This window comes from Aphis gossypii, unplaced genomic scaffold, assembly GCF_020184175.1.
Source record: "Aphis gossypii isolate Hap1 unplaced genomic scaffold, ASM2018417v2 Contig01027, whole genome shotgun sequence".
In the NCBI taxonomy this organism is placed as follows: Eukaryota; Metazoa; Arthropoda; class Insecta; order Hemiptera; family Aphididae; genus Aphis; species Aphis gossypii.
The window spans coordinates 1-16,764 of record NW_026083416.1 but is presented as its reverse complement, the minus strand read 5'-3'; the positions used below and the strand labels follow the sequence as shown (position 1 = coordinate 16,764).

At 23.0% G+C, this 16,764-nt stretch overlaps 1 protein-coding gene across 4 annotated transcripts; it reads right to left on the bottom strand.

The window, feature by feature from the left end:
* Nucleotides 1–6,437: 6,437 nt before the first annotated feature.
* On the bottom strand, nt 6,438–16,739 carry LOC114132795 (uncharacterized). 4 transcript variants are annotated; one of them, XM_027998374.2, is made up of 8 exons: nt 16,381–16,739; nt 13,820–13,932; nt 10,476–10,574; nt 10,287–10,397; nt 9,971–10,227; nt 9,704–9,892; nt 9,524–9,641; nt 6,438–8,624 (listed from the first exon to the last, which is right to left on the bottom strand). In XM_027998374.2, exons 1-8 carry the CDS (start codon nt 16,430–16,432, stop codon nt 7,758–7,760), a joined length of 1,806 nt encoding a protein of 601 aa, XP_027854175.2. In that variant the 5' UTR covers nt 16,433–16,739; the 3' UTR covers nt 6,438–7,757. The 4 variants fall into 4 exon arrangements, with proteins under 4 accessions (XP_027854175.2, XP_027854174.2, XP_050066562.1 ...); XM_027998373.2 differs by having other exon boundaries at nt 13,820–13,938; nt 16,381–16,738; XM_050210605.1 differs by lacking the exon at nt 13,820–13,932 and having other exon boundaries at nt 16,381–16,738.
* Between the last annotated feature and the right edge of the window lie 25 nt (nt 16,740–16,764).

Sequence of the window (16,764 nt, the reverse complement as noted above, 5' to 3'; positions counted from 1 at the left end):
ATCAAATGTGTGTAGTTTCATGTGTAAGGAATGAAAAAATATGTCTTAAATTAGCAAATTTTTAATGAATATGTCATATTTACACAACGTTAATAATTAAAAATTGAAAATAAGAATTAATTTTTTTTTTAAGAATCATTATTTTATTAAATGAGGTATACTATACTTTTTCTAAATTTTAAAATAAATCAAATGTGTATAGTTTCAAGTGTAAGGAATGAAAAATATGTTTTAAATTAGCAAATCATTAATGAATTTGTCATATTTACACACATGTTAATAATTAAAAATGAAAATCAGTATTATTTTTTTTTTTATTTATAATCATTATTTTATTAAATGACGTATACTATACTTTTTCTAAATTTTAAAATAAATCTAATTTGTATTGTTTCATGTGTTAGGAATGAAAAAATATGTCTTTAACTAGGTAACAAATTTGTAATGAATTAGGCATATTTACACAGATATTCATAACTAAGGCTGTTGAAAGAAGATAGTATTCAAGGGGTTTGATATACGCAATATGCTACGTTATCAGTGATTTGCTATATTAGAGTGTGTGAATTGTATAATCAATAGTGTATTTGAGTTCCCAAAAACATATTAATAATTAAAAATTGAAAATGAGTATTATTTTTTTTTTTCATTTAGGATCATTATTTTATTAAAGGAGGTATACTATACTTTTTCTAAATTTTAAAATAAATCAAATGTGTATGGTTTCATGTGTAAGGAATGAAAAAATATGTCTTAAATTAGCAAATCATTAATGAATTTGTCATATTTACACTCATGTTAATAATTAAAAATGAAAATCAGTATTATTTTTTTTTTTCATTTAGGATCATTATTTTATCAAATGAGGTATACTATACTTTTTCTAAATTTTAAAATAAATCAAATAAGTATAGTTTCATGTGTTAGGAATGAAAAAATATGTCTTAAACTAACAAATTTGTAATGAATTAGGCATATTTACACAGATATTCATAACTAAAGCTGTTGAAAGAAGATAGTGTTCAAGTTGTTTGATATAGGCAATATGCTACGTTATAAGTGATTTGCTATATTAGAGTGTGTGAATTGTATTATCAATAGTGTATTTGAGTTCCCAAAAACATATTAATAATTAAAAATTGAAAATAAGAATTAATTTTTTTTTTTAAGAATCATTAATTTATGCAATGAGGTATACTATACTTTTTCTAAATTTTAAAATAAATCTAATTTGTATAGTTTCATGTGTTAGGAATGATAAAATATGTCTTAAATTAGCAAATCATTAATGAATTTGTCATATTTACACAAACGTTAATAATTAAAAATTGAAAACAGTATTATTTTTTTTTTTATTTAGGATCATTATTTTATTAAATGAGGTATACTATACTTTTTCTAAATTTTAAAATAAATCTAATGTGTATAATTTCATTTGTAAGGAATAAAAAAATATGTCTAAAATTAACAAATTTTGATTGAATTTGTCATATTTACACACATGTTAATAATTAAAAATGAAAATCAGTATTAGTTTTTTTTTTCATTTAGGATCATTATTTTATTAAATTAGGTATACTATACTTTTTCTAAATTTTAAAATAAATCTAATTTGTATAGTTTCATGTGTAAGGAATAAAATAATATGTCTAAAATTAACAAATTTTTAATGAATTTGTCATATTTACACACATGTTAATAATTAAAATTGAAAATCAGTATTAGTTTTTTTTTCATTTAGGATCATTATTTTATTAAATGAGGTATACTATACTTTTTCTAAATTTTAAAATAAATCAAATGGGTATAGTTTCATGTGTAAGGAATGAAAAATATGTCTTAAATTAGCAAACCATTAATGAAAATGTCATATTAACACAAACGTTAATAATTAAAAATGAAAATCAGTATTATTTTTTTTTTTATTTAGTATCATTATTTTATTAAATGACGTATACTATACTTTTTCTAAATTTTAAAATAAATCAAATGTGTGTAGTTTCATGTGTAAGGAATGAAAAAATATGTCTTAAATTAGCAAATTTTTAATGAATTTGTCATATTTACACACATGTTAATAATTAAAAATTGAAAATAAGAATTAATTTTTTTTTTTAAGAATCATTATTTTATGCAATGAGGTATACTATACTTTTTCTAAATTTTTAAATAAATCAAATGTGTATAGTTTCATGATTAAGGAATGAAAAAATATGTCTTAAATTAGCAAATCATTAATGAATTTGTCATATTTACACACATGTTAATAATTAAAAATGAAAATCAGTATTAGTTTTTTTTTTCATTTAGGATCATTATTTTATTAAATGAGGTATACTATACTTTTTCTAAATTTTAAAATAAATCTAATGTGTATAATTTCATTTGTAATGAATAAAAAAATATGTCTTAAATTAACAAATTTTTAATGAATTTGTCATATTTACACACATGTTAATAATTAAAATTGAAAATCAGTATTAGTTTTTTTTTTTATTTAGGATCATTATTTTATTAAATGAGGTATACTATACTTTTTCTAAATTTTAAAATAAATCAAATGGGTATAGTTTCATGTGGAAGGAATGAAAAGTATGTCTTAAATTAGCAAACCATCAATGAAAATGTCATATTAACACAAACGTTAATAATTAAAAATTGAAAATCAGTATTATTTTTTTTTTTCATTTAGGATCATTATTTTATTAAATGAGGTATACTATACTTTTTCTAAATTTTAAAATAAATCAAATGTGTATAGTTTCATGTGTAAGGAATGATAAAATATGTTTTAAATTAGCAAATCATTAATGAATTTGTCATAATTACACACATGTTAATAATTAAAAATGAAAATCAGTATTATTTTTTTTTTTATTTAGGATCATTATTTCATTAAATGACGTATACTATACTTTTTCTAAATTTTAAAATAAATCAAATGTGTGTAGTTTCATGTGTAAGGAATGAAAAAATATGTCTTAAATTAGCAAATTTTTAATGAATTTGTCATATTTACACACATGTTAATAATTAAAAATTGAAAATAAGAATTAATTTTTTTTTTAAGAATCATTAATTTATGCAATGAGGTATACTATACTTTTTCTAATTTTTAAAATAAATCAAATGTGTATAGTTTCATGATGAAGGAATGAAAAAATATGTCTTAAATTAGCAAATCATTAATGAATTTATCATATTTACACACATGTTAATAATTAAAAATGAAAATCAGTATTATTTTTTTTTTCATTTAGGATCATTATTTTATCAAATGAGGTATACTATACTTTTTCTAAATTTTAAAATAAATCTAATTTGTATAGTTTTATGTGTTAGGAATGAAAAAATATGTCTTAACTAACAAATTTGTAATGAATTAGGCATATTTACACAGATATTCATAACTAAAGCTGTTGAAAGAAGATAGTGTTCAAGGGGTTTGATATAGGCAATATGCTACGTTATCAGTGATTTGCTATATTAGAGTGTGTGAATTATATAATCAATAGTGTATTTGAGTTCCCAAAAACATATTAATAATTAAAATTTGAAAATAAGAATTAATTTTTTTTTTTAAGAATCATTAATTTTTGCAATGAGGTATATAGTATACTTTTTCTAAATTTTAAAATAAATCAAATGTGTGTAGTTTCATGTGTAAGGAATGAAAAAATATGTCTTAAATTAGCAAATTTTTAATGAATTTGTCATATTTACACACATGTTAATAATTAAAAATTGAAAATAAGAATTAATTTTTTTTTTAAGAATCATTATTTTATTAAATGAGGTATACTATACTTTTTCTAAATTTTAAAATAAATCAAATGTGTATAGTTTCAAGTGTAAGGAATGAAAAAATATGTTTTAAATTAGCAAATCATTAATGAATTTGTCATATTTACACACATGTTAATAATTAAAAATGAAAATCAGTATTAGTTTTTTTTTTTATTTATAATCATTATTTTATTAAATTAGGTATACTATACTTTTTCTAAATTTTAAAATAAATCTAATTTGTATAGTTCATGTGTTAGGAATGAAAAAATATGTCTTTAACTAGGTAACAAATTTGTAATGAATTAGGCATATTTACACAGATATTCATAACTAAGGCTGTTGAAAGAAGATAGTATTCAAGGGGTTTGATATACGCAATATGCTACGTTATCAGTGATTTGCTATATTAGAGTGTGTGAATTGTATAATCAATAGTGTATTTGAGTTCCCAAAAACATATTAATAATTAAAAATTGAAAATGAGTATTAGTTTTTTTTTTTATTTAGGATCATTATTTTATGCAATGAGATTACTATACTTTTTCTAATTTTTAAAATAAATCCAATGTGTATAGTTTTATGAGTTAGGAATGAAACAGTATTTATTAAATTAGCAAATCATTAATGAATTTGTCATATTTACACACATGTTAATAATTAAATATTGAAAATAAGAATTAATTTTGTTTTTTATTTAGGATCATTATTATATTGAATGAGGTATACTATACTTTTTCTAAATTTTAAAATAAATCAAATTTGTATAGTTTCATGTGTAAGAAATGAAAAAATATGTCTTAAATTAGCAAATCATTAATGAATTTGTCATATTTACACACATGTTAATAATTAAACATGATAATCAGTATTAGTTTTTTTTTTTTATATAGGATCATTATTTTATTAAATGAGGTATACTATACTTTTTCTGAATTTTAAAATAAATCTATTGTGTATAGTTTCATGTGTAAGGAATAAAAAAATATGTCCTTAATTAAATTTTTAATATAATAAAATTAAATCAAATGTGTGCCATTTGGCATTTAAAAACTGTTTTTTTAGCTCTTTTAGGAGTAGCCAAATCTGGAGATTATTGTCCCCAATAAAAGACTTTCTTTTATTTTTGCGCTTATGTGTATCAAAGACTTTTAAAATATTTCCATTGAAGGATTTGAGTTTAAATTTAAACATAATTCAGATTTAAAAGAATATCCTGGTACATTATAATTCCTAAATATAACAATTTTGTTTAAAATAGTTACTATGAGTATTTTCAAGAAAACAAAATAACTTTTGGTGCAAGTATCATAATTGCATAATTAAAATACACAAAAATTTTGCCTACTTTTTCATATGTAGTGTAGGAATTGTTCCACGTTTAATACATTTTTTATGTTTTCCAGTAAAACAATAATGATCAAAATGATATGAACACAGCTTTCGGTTAGAAAAAATGTCAGATTCATTATATTTACAAGCTTCCGACTATTTTAACCTAATTACTGGATCTTTAGGAAATCTTAATATTTTTGAAAACATTTATTTCTTTAGAAGTATTCATTATAATGTTTATGCCACTATAAATAAATATTAATTAACTTACATACGCAGAGTTAATCCGGGATTTAATTTAACTGATTTTAAGCAAAAAACACACGCAATATAGTTACTCATAATTAAAAAAGGCAATTATTTATTCAATAAATAAATAATAAACAATATGGGTACAGAATATTTTGTTAAGTAAGTATTCAAATGAAATTTAAGACAGAATTTTTTTTTCTACAAAGGTTCTAGATTCACTATTATGAATTATCATAGGATAATTTTTTAATTATATATCAGGGGTCAGCAAACTTGGATATCGAAGGCCAAAAAATAACATTTTTACGGGCCACAATTTAAATGTAGGTACTTTATTTTATTTTAAGTAATAATGTAGTCGTAACGATTTTAGTTTATTTAAGTTCATAACTGCTTTGTTTTGTTTGATTTAGCAAAGTATCTACTATTATAATTTATAATTTACAGTTTCCAATTCATAGTATCATCTAACTTAATTCTTGATAGTTGATATTTATTCAAATAATTAGTAATTATTTTGAATTTTGTTCGCGGTGTCTGTGACATTATATTACAATGAGGGCCGCGGCCCGCGGGTTGCTGAAATGCTGACCCATACATTATATTATTTAGATTAGGTTATTTATTAATCACTATGATAAAATTCGACGATTAACTTTGCGCATGCGTACATCAAGAACCTCATCAAGAGACTCGTCGATGATATCGGCAACAACTTTTTATATGGATACAATACGCCATGGCTCCATCTATAGTATATGATCTAAGGGATAAAGACTTGTTTTGCTAATCCTGAACAATTGATAAAAATGGAGTTGTTATTGGTTCAAATTTCAATATCTACAATTATTTGTCGTAGAGTTCCAAATAACAAAAAATGAATAAAATTGTTTTTGCCTATAACCGGTTTTCTACAAAAACTCTTAATTTTTTATTAGTTTTTCCTTATCATTTTGATAAATCCTGGGAATTTTTGATTTTAAAGAAACTTGTTTCCTTTTGATACATTTTCAATCTCTCCTTTGACTATTACAAAAAATTGATAGGCAATTAAGAAAATCGTGTTGAAATAAAGGCACACGTATATTTTTAAAACAAAATTCACAACTTATAGTTTAAAAAATATAATATTTAAATTCACTAGTCTAAACACAAAATGGCAAAAACAAAGAAAAAACCATTACATATATTTTATTTAAAAAAAAAAATTGAATATAGCACAAACATATTATGTAGTATATTGAATAGTTTGTTGCCAATGTATATAACCATGATAAAACTTTTACTTTAAAGCAGTCTAATGACAATCAAAACTGGCATACAAAACATAATACATATATTTAAATTCGGTTAACAAAAATGGTTATTAGACCATTTTAATAGAATATAACAGTAAAATAATATTATAAATAAACATTTATATATTCAAAAAAGAAATAAATCATAATTAATATTATAAGTATATTAATATGTATAGTAAAAATGTATTAAATCACAACACAACAATAAAATATAAATGAAAAAAAAACAATAACAAAAAGCTAGCTATCTTTAACATTTTAACACTTATGGATTGATATTGATTTGTTTTACTTACACTAATTCAAACTCAAATAAATAAACATTAACTTGTTGATGTATCATTTTAATTTTATGTTTAAATATATAAATATAATTTTTTTTACCTATTATATAAAACATGTTTTATTTAAGAATGAAAGTCATTACACTCATACATCATAAACTATGTATATTGTTAACAATGTTATGTTAAAGTATTGTTCTCAACAAAATAAATTTGTTTATTAATTAAATTCCTTAAATCATTAGTTGGTTTATATAAGGTTTTGTTTGGATTTGTTTATATAAAAAATGTAATAAAAGTTTGGACTATTATTTTCAACAAGGCACTGGCTGAACAATGTTCCACAAATAAAATAAAATAGTTCCATAAATAAATAAACATATATTAACATTAACATAAATATAAACTTTGAAATAAAATAAAATATTTTAATAACAAATAAGTGGTATTAAAAGCAAAAAAAAAAAAAAAATAATAAACAAAAATGAACATTTGACTAAATTTATAAACAATATTTGAAATAAACATTTATCAAAAACAGATCCATATTTTTGAATTGATTTAATACTTTTAGATGGTATTTGGTATAAATGAATTGAATAATAATTAAACATCTTTGGATATAACTTTGAGGAAGATATAAATTAAATGTTTTTTACCTAAAAGTAGGGAGGCAGGTTTTTAACATCAAATTAAAATATAGTTTAATGTAACAATTAAAATTAAACCCTAAATAAAATAACTATAAGAGATCTCAGATAGGACACAAAACCATTTGGAACATTAATTAACTAAAATTTCAATATTTAATAGAATTGGAGGATGTTGAACTTCTGTTTACTTTCTTTTTTGGGACTACAAAAGATTTTATTTTTGACAAATCAGTGAGTGGGACTAACGTAGAGGAATTGAATGATAAGTTATCATGAATTTTTTTAGGAATATTATAGAACCATTCTCCGATTTTTTGAGGTTCCATTTTAGACATAACTTTTAAAGATTCATTATATGATAACGTACAATTTAAACTAGGAGTACCCAAATTTTCCATCTTCTCTTGTATGTATTCAATACTAGATTTGGTATCAGGGATGCAAGTGTAAGTAGGATAATAAGAAATATTTTTAATATCTTTATAGATATTATGACGCAACTCAGGATGCTCAAATGTAAACATTTGACTTTCTGTGTACCCTTTTGAGGGTGAAATTTCAGTTCCGTCACTGAAACTTGGTTTTCTAACTACACGTATATATCTATGATCTGGTGTAGGGTCCTTTGGGATTTCATCATCATTATCTGATGATGACATTGATCTATGGCTTTCAACATCACTTGAAGAATATTCATTTTTAGAATTTTGTACTCTCTTTAAACGTATTATAACTGGTGGTTGATCAGACTCAATTTTATCATTATTTGATTTTGATGGATGGCTGTTTACAACTTCTACTTTATATATATCCTTATATGATGGTTTTTGATGCGTTTTGCGTTTCCGCTTGGTTTTTTTATAAAAATTAATTTCATCGTGTACTGGTGAATGTAACTTCTTACTAGGTCTCTTTTGAGGTACAAAAGTAATATCGGAGTCAGAAAATTGGTATTTTCTCTTTAAACTTACTGATGCTTGTTCTTTAAAAGTTTTATTACCAAACGAACAATGCTGAAAAAAATACAAATGTACGTAAATATTATAGATTATTATTAAATAAGAAAAAATATTTGATTGCTAGGTAATTTAGAAATATATACAATTCTTTAGAGGAATAAGTTTTTAAACAGTAACTAAATTATTTTTATTAAAACTAAAATATTATTAAAATGTTTTTTTTTTTTAGTTAATTATCATAGTTAAATACTATATATACGTTTCTTTTTTTTTAGTTAATTATCATAGTTAAATACTATATATACATCATTATATGACTTTTTTCTTAAAGTTTATAATATATTTGATCAAAATACCTAAAAACATAAGTTATTTTTATTGTTAACTCTGTGTAAATAACACTTCTTTAATTAGTGTAATTTTATGAGTATTGGAATAAATTTTAATGAGTCACTTTCTATCTTATATCATAAAAATATTTCTTTTTAGTTAATTACTATAATTCTATATTATATCCTTATTATTATGACTTTATTTTAATTAAAAATGAATTAAAATCTACATAATATAATACATTGTAACCACAAAACATGCTTTAGAAATCAATAAAATTAAATATACTTTAATAACTTAATTAAACAATTAGCGATAATTTATTACTTAACAAATTTTAAATATTTATATAAATAAAGGAATATTTTTTTAAGAGAATGTAGTACCCGTATGGCCGTATGTGTTTTCTCCTACTTACACACGTACAACATAATAAATTTTATAACTACATTTTATAACTTTAATACCAAAACTATAGCACTAACAGGTACACTACTGAAGCTGATGAATAAAAATTTGCATAACAAAATGTCATACATAGAGACAACACATGTGGGTACTACATCCTCTTAGCAAATAAAATTTATTGAAAATATTAAAAAAATGTTTGAACAATTTACCACATCTTTTTGTTCAGTATCGTCGGAATCGGAATCAATTATGGTAATAACTGTGTCATCTATGCAGTTTTTAAGATTAGGTGTTTTCTGAGCTAAATTTTGATCTCTGTTAATTTTCCTAGATGAATAAAAAATAGTATTAATTTATGTTAGATTAAAATACAATATTATACAATTTACTTTTCAGACTTATTGGGTATAAATTGGTTAAAAATAACATTTAAAGGCCTCTCGTTAATTAATTCGTCTAATTCATGAAATCTCTGTTCATCTTGACTCTCTCTCATATGTTTTTTTGTATTTATATGTTCCTTATAATTCATAAATGGCATGTCACATAGTTCACACATTCCACCAATTTCTGAAGTACTATAAACATAATTATTATTAGTTACATTGATAATTAATAGTCAACAAATAAATTAAAACAAAACATTTTTTTTTTACCTGTATTGATCAGAGGAGTAATCATCACCACTTTTATCCCCAATATATTTATTTTCAGTTGAATGTTTTGTTTTTTTTTTACACAATGCATCGCCTAAATCTGGCCACTTGGGTATAAATTCAAATACAGGACGTTGTCCTTGATCCATTGACTCTATTTTTAAACTAACTTTTCCTTTTAGTACACTTGCAACTTGATCTGTAGGTTTTTTGTTGGTACGACATTTTTTTAATAAAGATTTGAGCCAATGTTGAAACTATATTTAAAAAAATATGTGATTATAAATTAATATTTGTAAATTATATTATTATTAACCTTTTTAGCAGATAAAATTTTTATGTTTAATATATTAGCTTTATTAATGAGATCAACCGAATTTTTACGTTTAGAAGATGGGCCATTTTTTACTTCAATATCTCTTCTACTCTAAAAATCAACAAAATAAAGTGTTATGTTGCATTATACTTTATAATAAAGCAAAATTTAATTTAAAAATATTCTTACATTGTTAGTTTCTGAACTGCTATTATACTTTATCCCTTCGTTTTGTATCATATCTGATATTAAATAATCTGTACTCTTTTCTAAAGATTGAATTATTTTCTATTAACAAAAAAATAAAAAAATTTTCATATTAAATATATGAAAACTATATACCTGGTAATGATTTAAAGTATGTATTTATTTTGATAGTTGTATACAATGTCAGTCTGGCATATTAAAGGCTTAGGCCATAGTTTTACTCTGGGGCCTCAATTTTTTTTATTATTTACTATGAACAAGAATGTGGCTAGGGTAGTGGATTAGTGCATATATCTCTCTCTCCCTCCAACAACCAAATTGTTAACAAATTATATTTTGCAAGCAAACTAATGAAAATATATTAGAATTCAGAATTAAATAAATGTATTTCTTATGAATACAAATAAAATATCTTGACTATTTTATTCAGAATAACATTTAAAACACAAAATGCTTCAGATTTAAATTTTACATACTCATTAAAACTTAAGCCATGTTTTCCAGACATTTTCTTTTTTTTGAATATGCACCTATCAATTAAAACTTCATCAATGTAACTAATTTGTTTAGGAGAAAATATTTTTTAAATAAAAATAATCTCTGAGCATTTTTTTAAGGCAGGCATGCTACACGCGATCTAAGGTTATTTTTTTGTTCCTCACAACTACCAACATTAATGGACAAAATAAAAAAACAATAAAAGATTAATTACATAATATCACAGAGAATAGTATACTTGTTATAAATTATTCTGACTGTAATTGAATAAATATTATTATAGATGGTTTTGTATACATAAAATGTTATAAAAATGTTTTTTTTTTTTTGATAAATGTTTATGTGCGGTCCACACAGTAAACTATTCAATACATTTGGCTAATTTGGTACTTTAAATTTTATATACCTTTCATAAGGTACTATCATAGTCCGTGTAAACACTTAAAGATCATTAATTGATTTTGTTTATAAGTAGAGGGCGGATTTCTATGCAATTGCATATTTTTTTCCTTTTAATATTTTTTGGGTTTTTGTCAGTTATCTCCACGAATCATCATAATTTGAAGCTAATGGTGAAAATTTTTTTTTGCATATTTAAAGGTTATTGCATATTTCTGCATATTTTGGCAAAATTCAAAATTTATTGCATATTGAAGCCAAAATTTAAAAAATTTAAAAAATTTAAAAGAATGTATAAAATAATATTTTGTCAAATAGAAAAATTAAAATTAAATTTCATAGTAACTAAATAATGATTTATATATATATTTAGTTATAAGATAAATAATCGATTACGAAGTAAGCTTAATCACTCTTGCTGTGTCAGTCGGTTATCGACATACCACATGCGCAAAGGATTAGAAATGTTTTGGATATAATTGAAGATGGTACTGTTGTCAATGATTTAACATTTATATCTACTCATTTGGAATTTTTAGTGATAGTCATAAAAAAACTGGAAACTCAAAGTATGACTTTACATGAAAGCTTTACAATAATTGACGAAACAAAGAAAAAATTCTTTCTATTCCTGGATCGAAAGGTGCAATACTTTCAACAAAATTAAACGAGCTTTCCAACAAAAATGAAGGTCTGAAAATTCTACGAAAAATTAATTCAGTGTTATTGGGCGAAAATGTTCAGCTCGAAGATCTTCATCAAGACCCGACAATACTAAATTGCTTCAAATATGCTCCAATAACTTCACTTGACATCAAACTTTCGTTCTCAGTCTTTGAAAATATGTTAACCGATAAGCGACACAGCTTCATAGAAGAAAAACTTGAAATGCATATGATTATTTCATTTTAATAATAAATAAAATTTTAAAAATAAATTAAGTTCAGAAAATTCCTTACATTTTTTTTTATTAAGTATAAGATTTATTGCACATTTTAAATAAATAAAAAATTCTTGCATATTTTTATAATTTTGACTGCATATTTTTTTACATATTTTCATGATTTTTACTGCATATTATATGGCATACTTCGATACTTTTAAGTGCATAAAAATCCACGCTCTATTTATAAGTATGAGACTTATTACAAAACACATGTCAATGAACAAAGCAAATAAAAAAAATGTTTTAAATTTTTACCAATTATCATTGACAGAATGTATGTAATGCCATATATTTTGATGGGATATTAAAGTTAGTTAATTTGTTAACTAAACTTCATAGGGTGGGAGCTCTAGTCCTTGGTTATAAATAAATAAAAAAGAAAAACTAAAGGCCTCGAATGCATTTGCGGTCCTGGCCAGGTCGACACTGGTTGTATACTTGTATGAATATTTAGGGTAATATTTTATCTAACACTAACTATTTCAAAATGTATAAATGTATTTTAGAATATTTTTGTCTTATATATTTCAGTTGAAATAAAACAATATTAAAAGAAACAATATACTATTTAATATTTTTTGAATTTTTTACTTTTTTGAATGACAATTTACATTAAATTTTATATTTTGAAGTAGAATATTAATCGAAATATAACAAGAAATAAAAATAAAAATTCGGACAAGTAGTTTTAATGTCATAAGTTATAACTTATTATTACATGTATTGTAAATATTTAAAGTTTAGGTGAATAAGGTGGTGATATGGTGATACCCTAGAAAATATTGGTCTACCACTCTAATCATTTAAATATAATTAAATATAATTTATCTAAAAAATATATATTAAATAGTATATATTTATTTTTAAATATTTTTTATATATACTATACATTTTGAAACAATTAAGAGTTATTTCATAAAATATTCACCCAGTATATATATGTTTAAATCTTATTTAACAATATTTTCACTCGTGGTCAATAATTAAATTTATTATAGTTTATCATTATATTCTAACCACTTAATCTTTTTACATATAAGAAACAATTTACTTAAAATATAATTAAAAAATGTATTACTATTTATTAAAATACTAAAAGTGAGTCAAAACTATGTAATATATACTTTATACTATGCATAGCTCCACATAAGTTACATAAAAATATAAAATTGGTTTAAAAGTATAATTAATATGTTTCATTTTAAATTTTACAAAGAACATTAATATTTTATGTAAAATCCATAAAAGCAATTTTCAATTGAAATAATAGTTACTTGAATAAGTTTAAAAATAAATTCACTATAGTGAAAATAATAAAATAATAGATAATAATAGATAATAATAATAATAATAATAGAATAGATATATTATAAAAAAGAAATATATTAATATTATATCTAAAATAGACTTTTTGTATGCACCTCGAAAGCCCTGCACTGAAATCAAACCATTCATAAAATAAAATACATATCTATAAACTTACTCCTCCATATGCATTAATAAGCTTTTCCACTTTTGAGCTTATTATATTGTCAACAATGTCAATAACAAATGTTTTACCATAGAGTATTGATCTTTTATTTTTGCTTGAAGAACCTAAAACTAGAAAAAAAAAAATCCTTAACAAAACAATTTAAATTACCTCAAAAGATTCAATAAATTATAATTAATTATTAATTACTCTATACATATTAATAAAAGAAATATAATTGAATAATTGATCAAAACAATTGTTATATTGGATTATAATGTAAAATAATTTAAAGAAACAGAAATACAAATAAGCCAAAAATCAATTTAAAGCCCAAGTCTAGATAGTTTTTTTTTAAAACTGTAAATATAACAATGTGAATATTCAAATTTAACTGAGTTATTCCAAAATAAATCCATTACTACAATTATTTTATGAGAAATATTTGAACATAGCAGTTTGTTGCACCAAAATTATAAATTATAATTATCCTTTACTTTTATACTTTTAAATTTAATAAGGATTAAATTCATTATACCTACATATTATTATTAAAATTCTTAAACTAAAACTTAAATTTAAATTTTTAAAAATATTATACAGATAAATTATATTTTTAATAACAATTAAAATTTAGTTTTAACTTTAAAATTCATTAATATTGATTTATTAATGTGCTAAAATGGGTTTTGCCTACTATAAATACATCAATTATAATAATTGTAAGTTGTAACCAACTGATGATATTTTCAGTTGTACTCAAATATTTCTAGAAAAATTTTGCTGAAATTATTAGTTTACTATTAGAGATATTTGAAATCAAACTTAAATTTTTCCATAATATTAAACAATCTAAGGTATTTGAAAACCTATCCCTAAAATAAATTATCAATAGTTAATTGAACTTGACCATCAAATTATTTCTTTCTTATATTATGCTAAAATTACATAACTTGTTTGATAAAAAAATAAAATATAATAAAATAGTAAAAATATTAGTATTAATAATAACTAATTAGCTCGTAATTCACTATTTAAAACCATCAGGTGATTCAATTACGTAGTATACAGAGATTCTAATAAAAGCCAATTTAACATTAGGTACATATGATTTAGTTTAGGTTTTAATTTGTTTAATTTCATGATTGATCTTATAAATTACATTATTAATCACATTAGCATCTACTTAGCAATTACTAATTATAATATGTATTAAATTTTGAGTTGTTTAAAATTTATCAATCAAACTAAAAATACAGTAGTTACTATAAACCAATAGATGATAAAAATAGTGTTGTGCTTATATTTTATATTCTGTTTGATATCATCTGATTATATTTAAATTCGTATTATTTAAAAATGTTATTATTTACACTATTTACAGAAAATAATAAAACACAAGGTACAATGAATCTTCAAGCAGTGGCGTAAATCGGGTGGTGCAAATGTAGTAATTACACCACCTCATTTGAAATGTGGTAGTGCAAATTTATATTATTGCACCACCAGAAAATCATAAACATTTGTATATCTATAAAGCTGGATCTACTGTAAGACAAATAAGTTCATTTATAATGTTTCCCCTAGTATGTATGTGTTTCTCATGTGTGCGCGTAGAAAATTCAAATGTTCACTCAACGTTAATCAAAATAATTCAATACTTATAATATATTAATTTAACATAAAAATAAAAATATAAATATAATGTTTATTGAGTAGGAATTTTCAATTAAGTTAGTATTAGTAGGTTAAAAATTAAAATATTTCTCTGCACCACCAGAAATTGAGGCAAATTTACACCATTGTGACTTTAAGTAATAATATCTAAAAAAAATCTATTTATTTTATAAACTGAATTAATAACCTATTCTAATTAGGTAATTTAAATAGGTAACTTTAAATCATGAAGTTGTTATGATAGATAATAGTTAACAATAAGTTTAAGAACTATTAAATCACTAATAAAAGTGTTGAAAAGGTAACTATTTTTATATGAATCAATAAAAATAAAATATCCAATTATTAAGAAGTAAGACCAATAAATGCATATTAAAATATTAAAAATAATAATAATAATAATAATTGTATTAATTTTACCAGTTAATTTTGTACTAAAATTAGTTTTAACAAATCATAGTCTCTTAATACAAGAGCTTTTCTTGTAATCATACACTCAGATTATAGCTCAATTCTTAAGTAGGTAGTATATTTTAATCAGATTTAACAATGTAATTGACACGAGAAAGGGATAAATTTGAAAAAATCAAAATCATAATGGGTATCTACAACTTTTTTTTTTTAAATGCAATTTACAGACAATTAATACGCAGGGGATTTGAAAAAGCTTGTAATCGAGTAATATGATTTATTGATCGTAAAACGTTTCGAAAGCAGAAAAAGTTCAATGGCGTATTAATATTGCTGGGACGGATGTGACACCGTCGACGACGAACCGGGGTTCCTAGCTATAGGCGACCGGGACGACTTTTGACGGTTACACATAATTTTCACGGCCTCGAGAACGAGTGGACTCAAGTGTCGGAGGGGCCGTTTTATTCGGGTTTTGGGTTTACCTGTGGTGTGGTCGGACGAGGGCCGACGGTTGTTCAGGTTTTCAACACTCATGTCGTCGGTTTCCGTGTCGAGCTTTTCTTGCGTTGGACGAATGCGAACGACGCGCGTCGTACTTGGACCGCAGACCACGGCGAACAGCTGTTGGCCTCTAACGATGGACGGATGGGCCGTCTGCCAGACTCGGAGCGCGTACACGCACTATTCGTCGTCACCGCGCGGCGAAATCAAAATACGTAGCTACGATATTATTATTATTATTATTATTGTGATTACGATTATTATTGTTATCATCGTCATAATATTCTATTATCACCGTCATCGTCGACGGGACAGTCGTGACGCGTGCGCTACAACGGCAGGCTGCCGCCGATCATAGACAAGTA

Coding starts and splice junctions, on each gene's coding strand:
- LOC114132795 (XM_027998373.2), bottom strand. CDS start 16,432: ATGAGTGTTGAAAACCTGAACAACCGTCGGCCCTCGTCCGACCACACC. Junction 10,228..10,286: donor AAATTTTATCTGCTAAAAAG/GTTAATAATAAT, acceptor TTTTAAATATAG/TTTCAACATTGGCTCAAATC. Junction 9,893..9,970: donor TACTCCTCTGATCAATACAG/GTAAAAAAAAAA, acceptor TTATGTTTATAG/TACTTCAGAAATTGGTGGAA.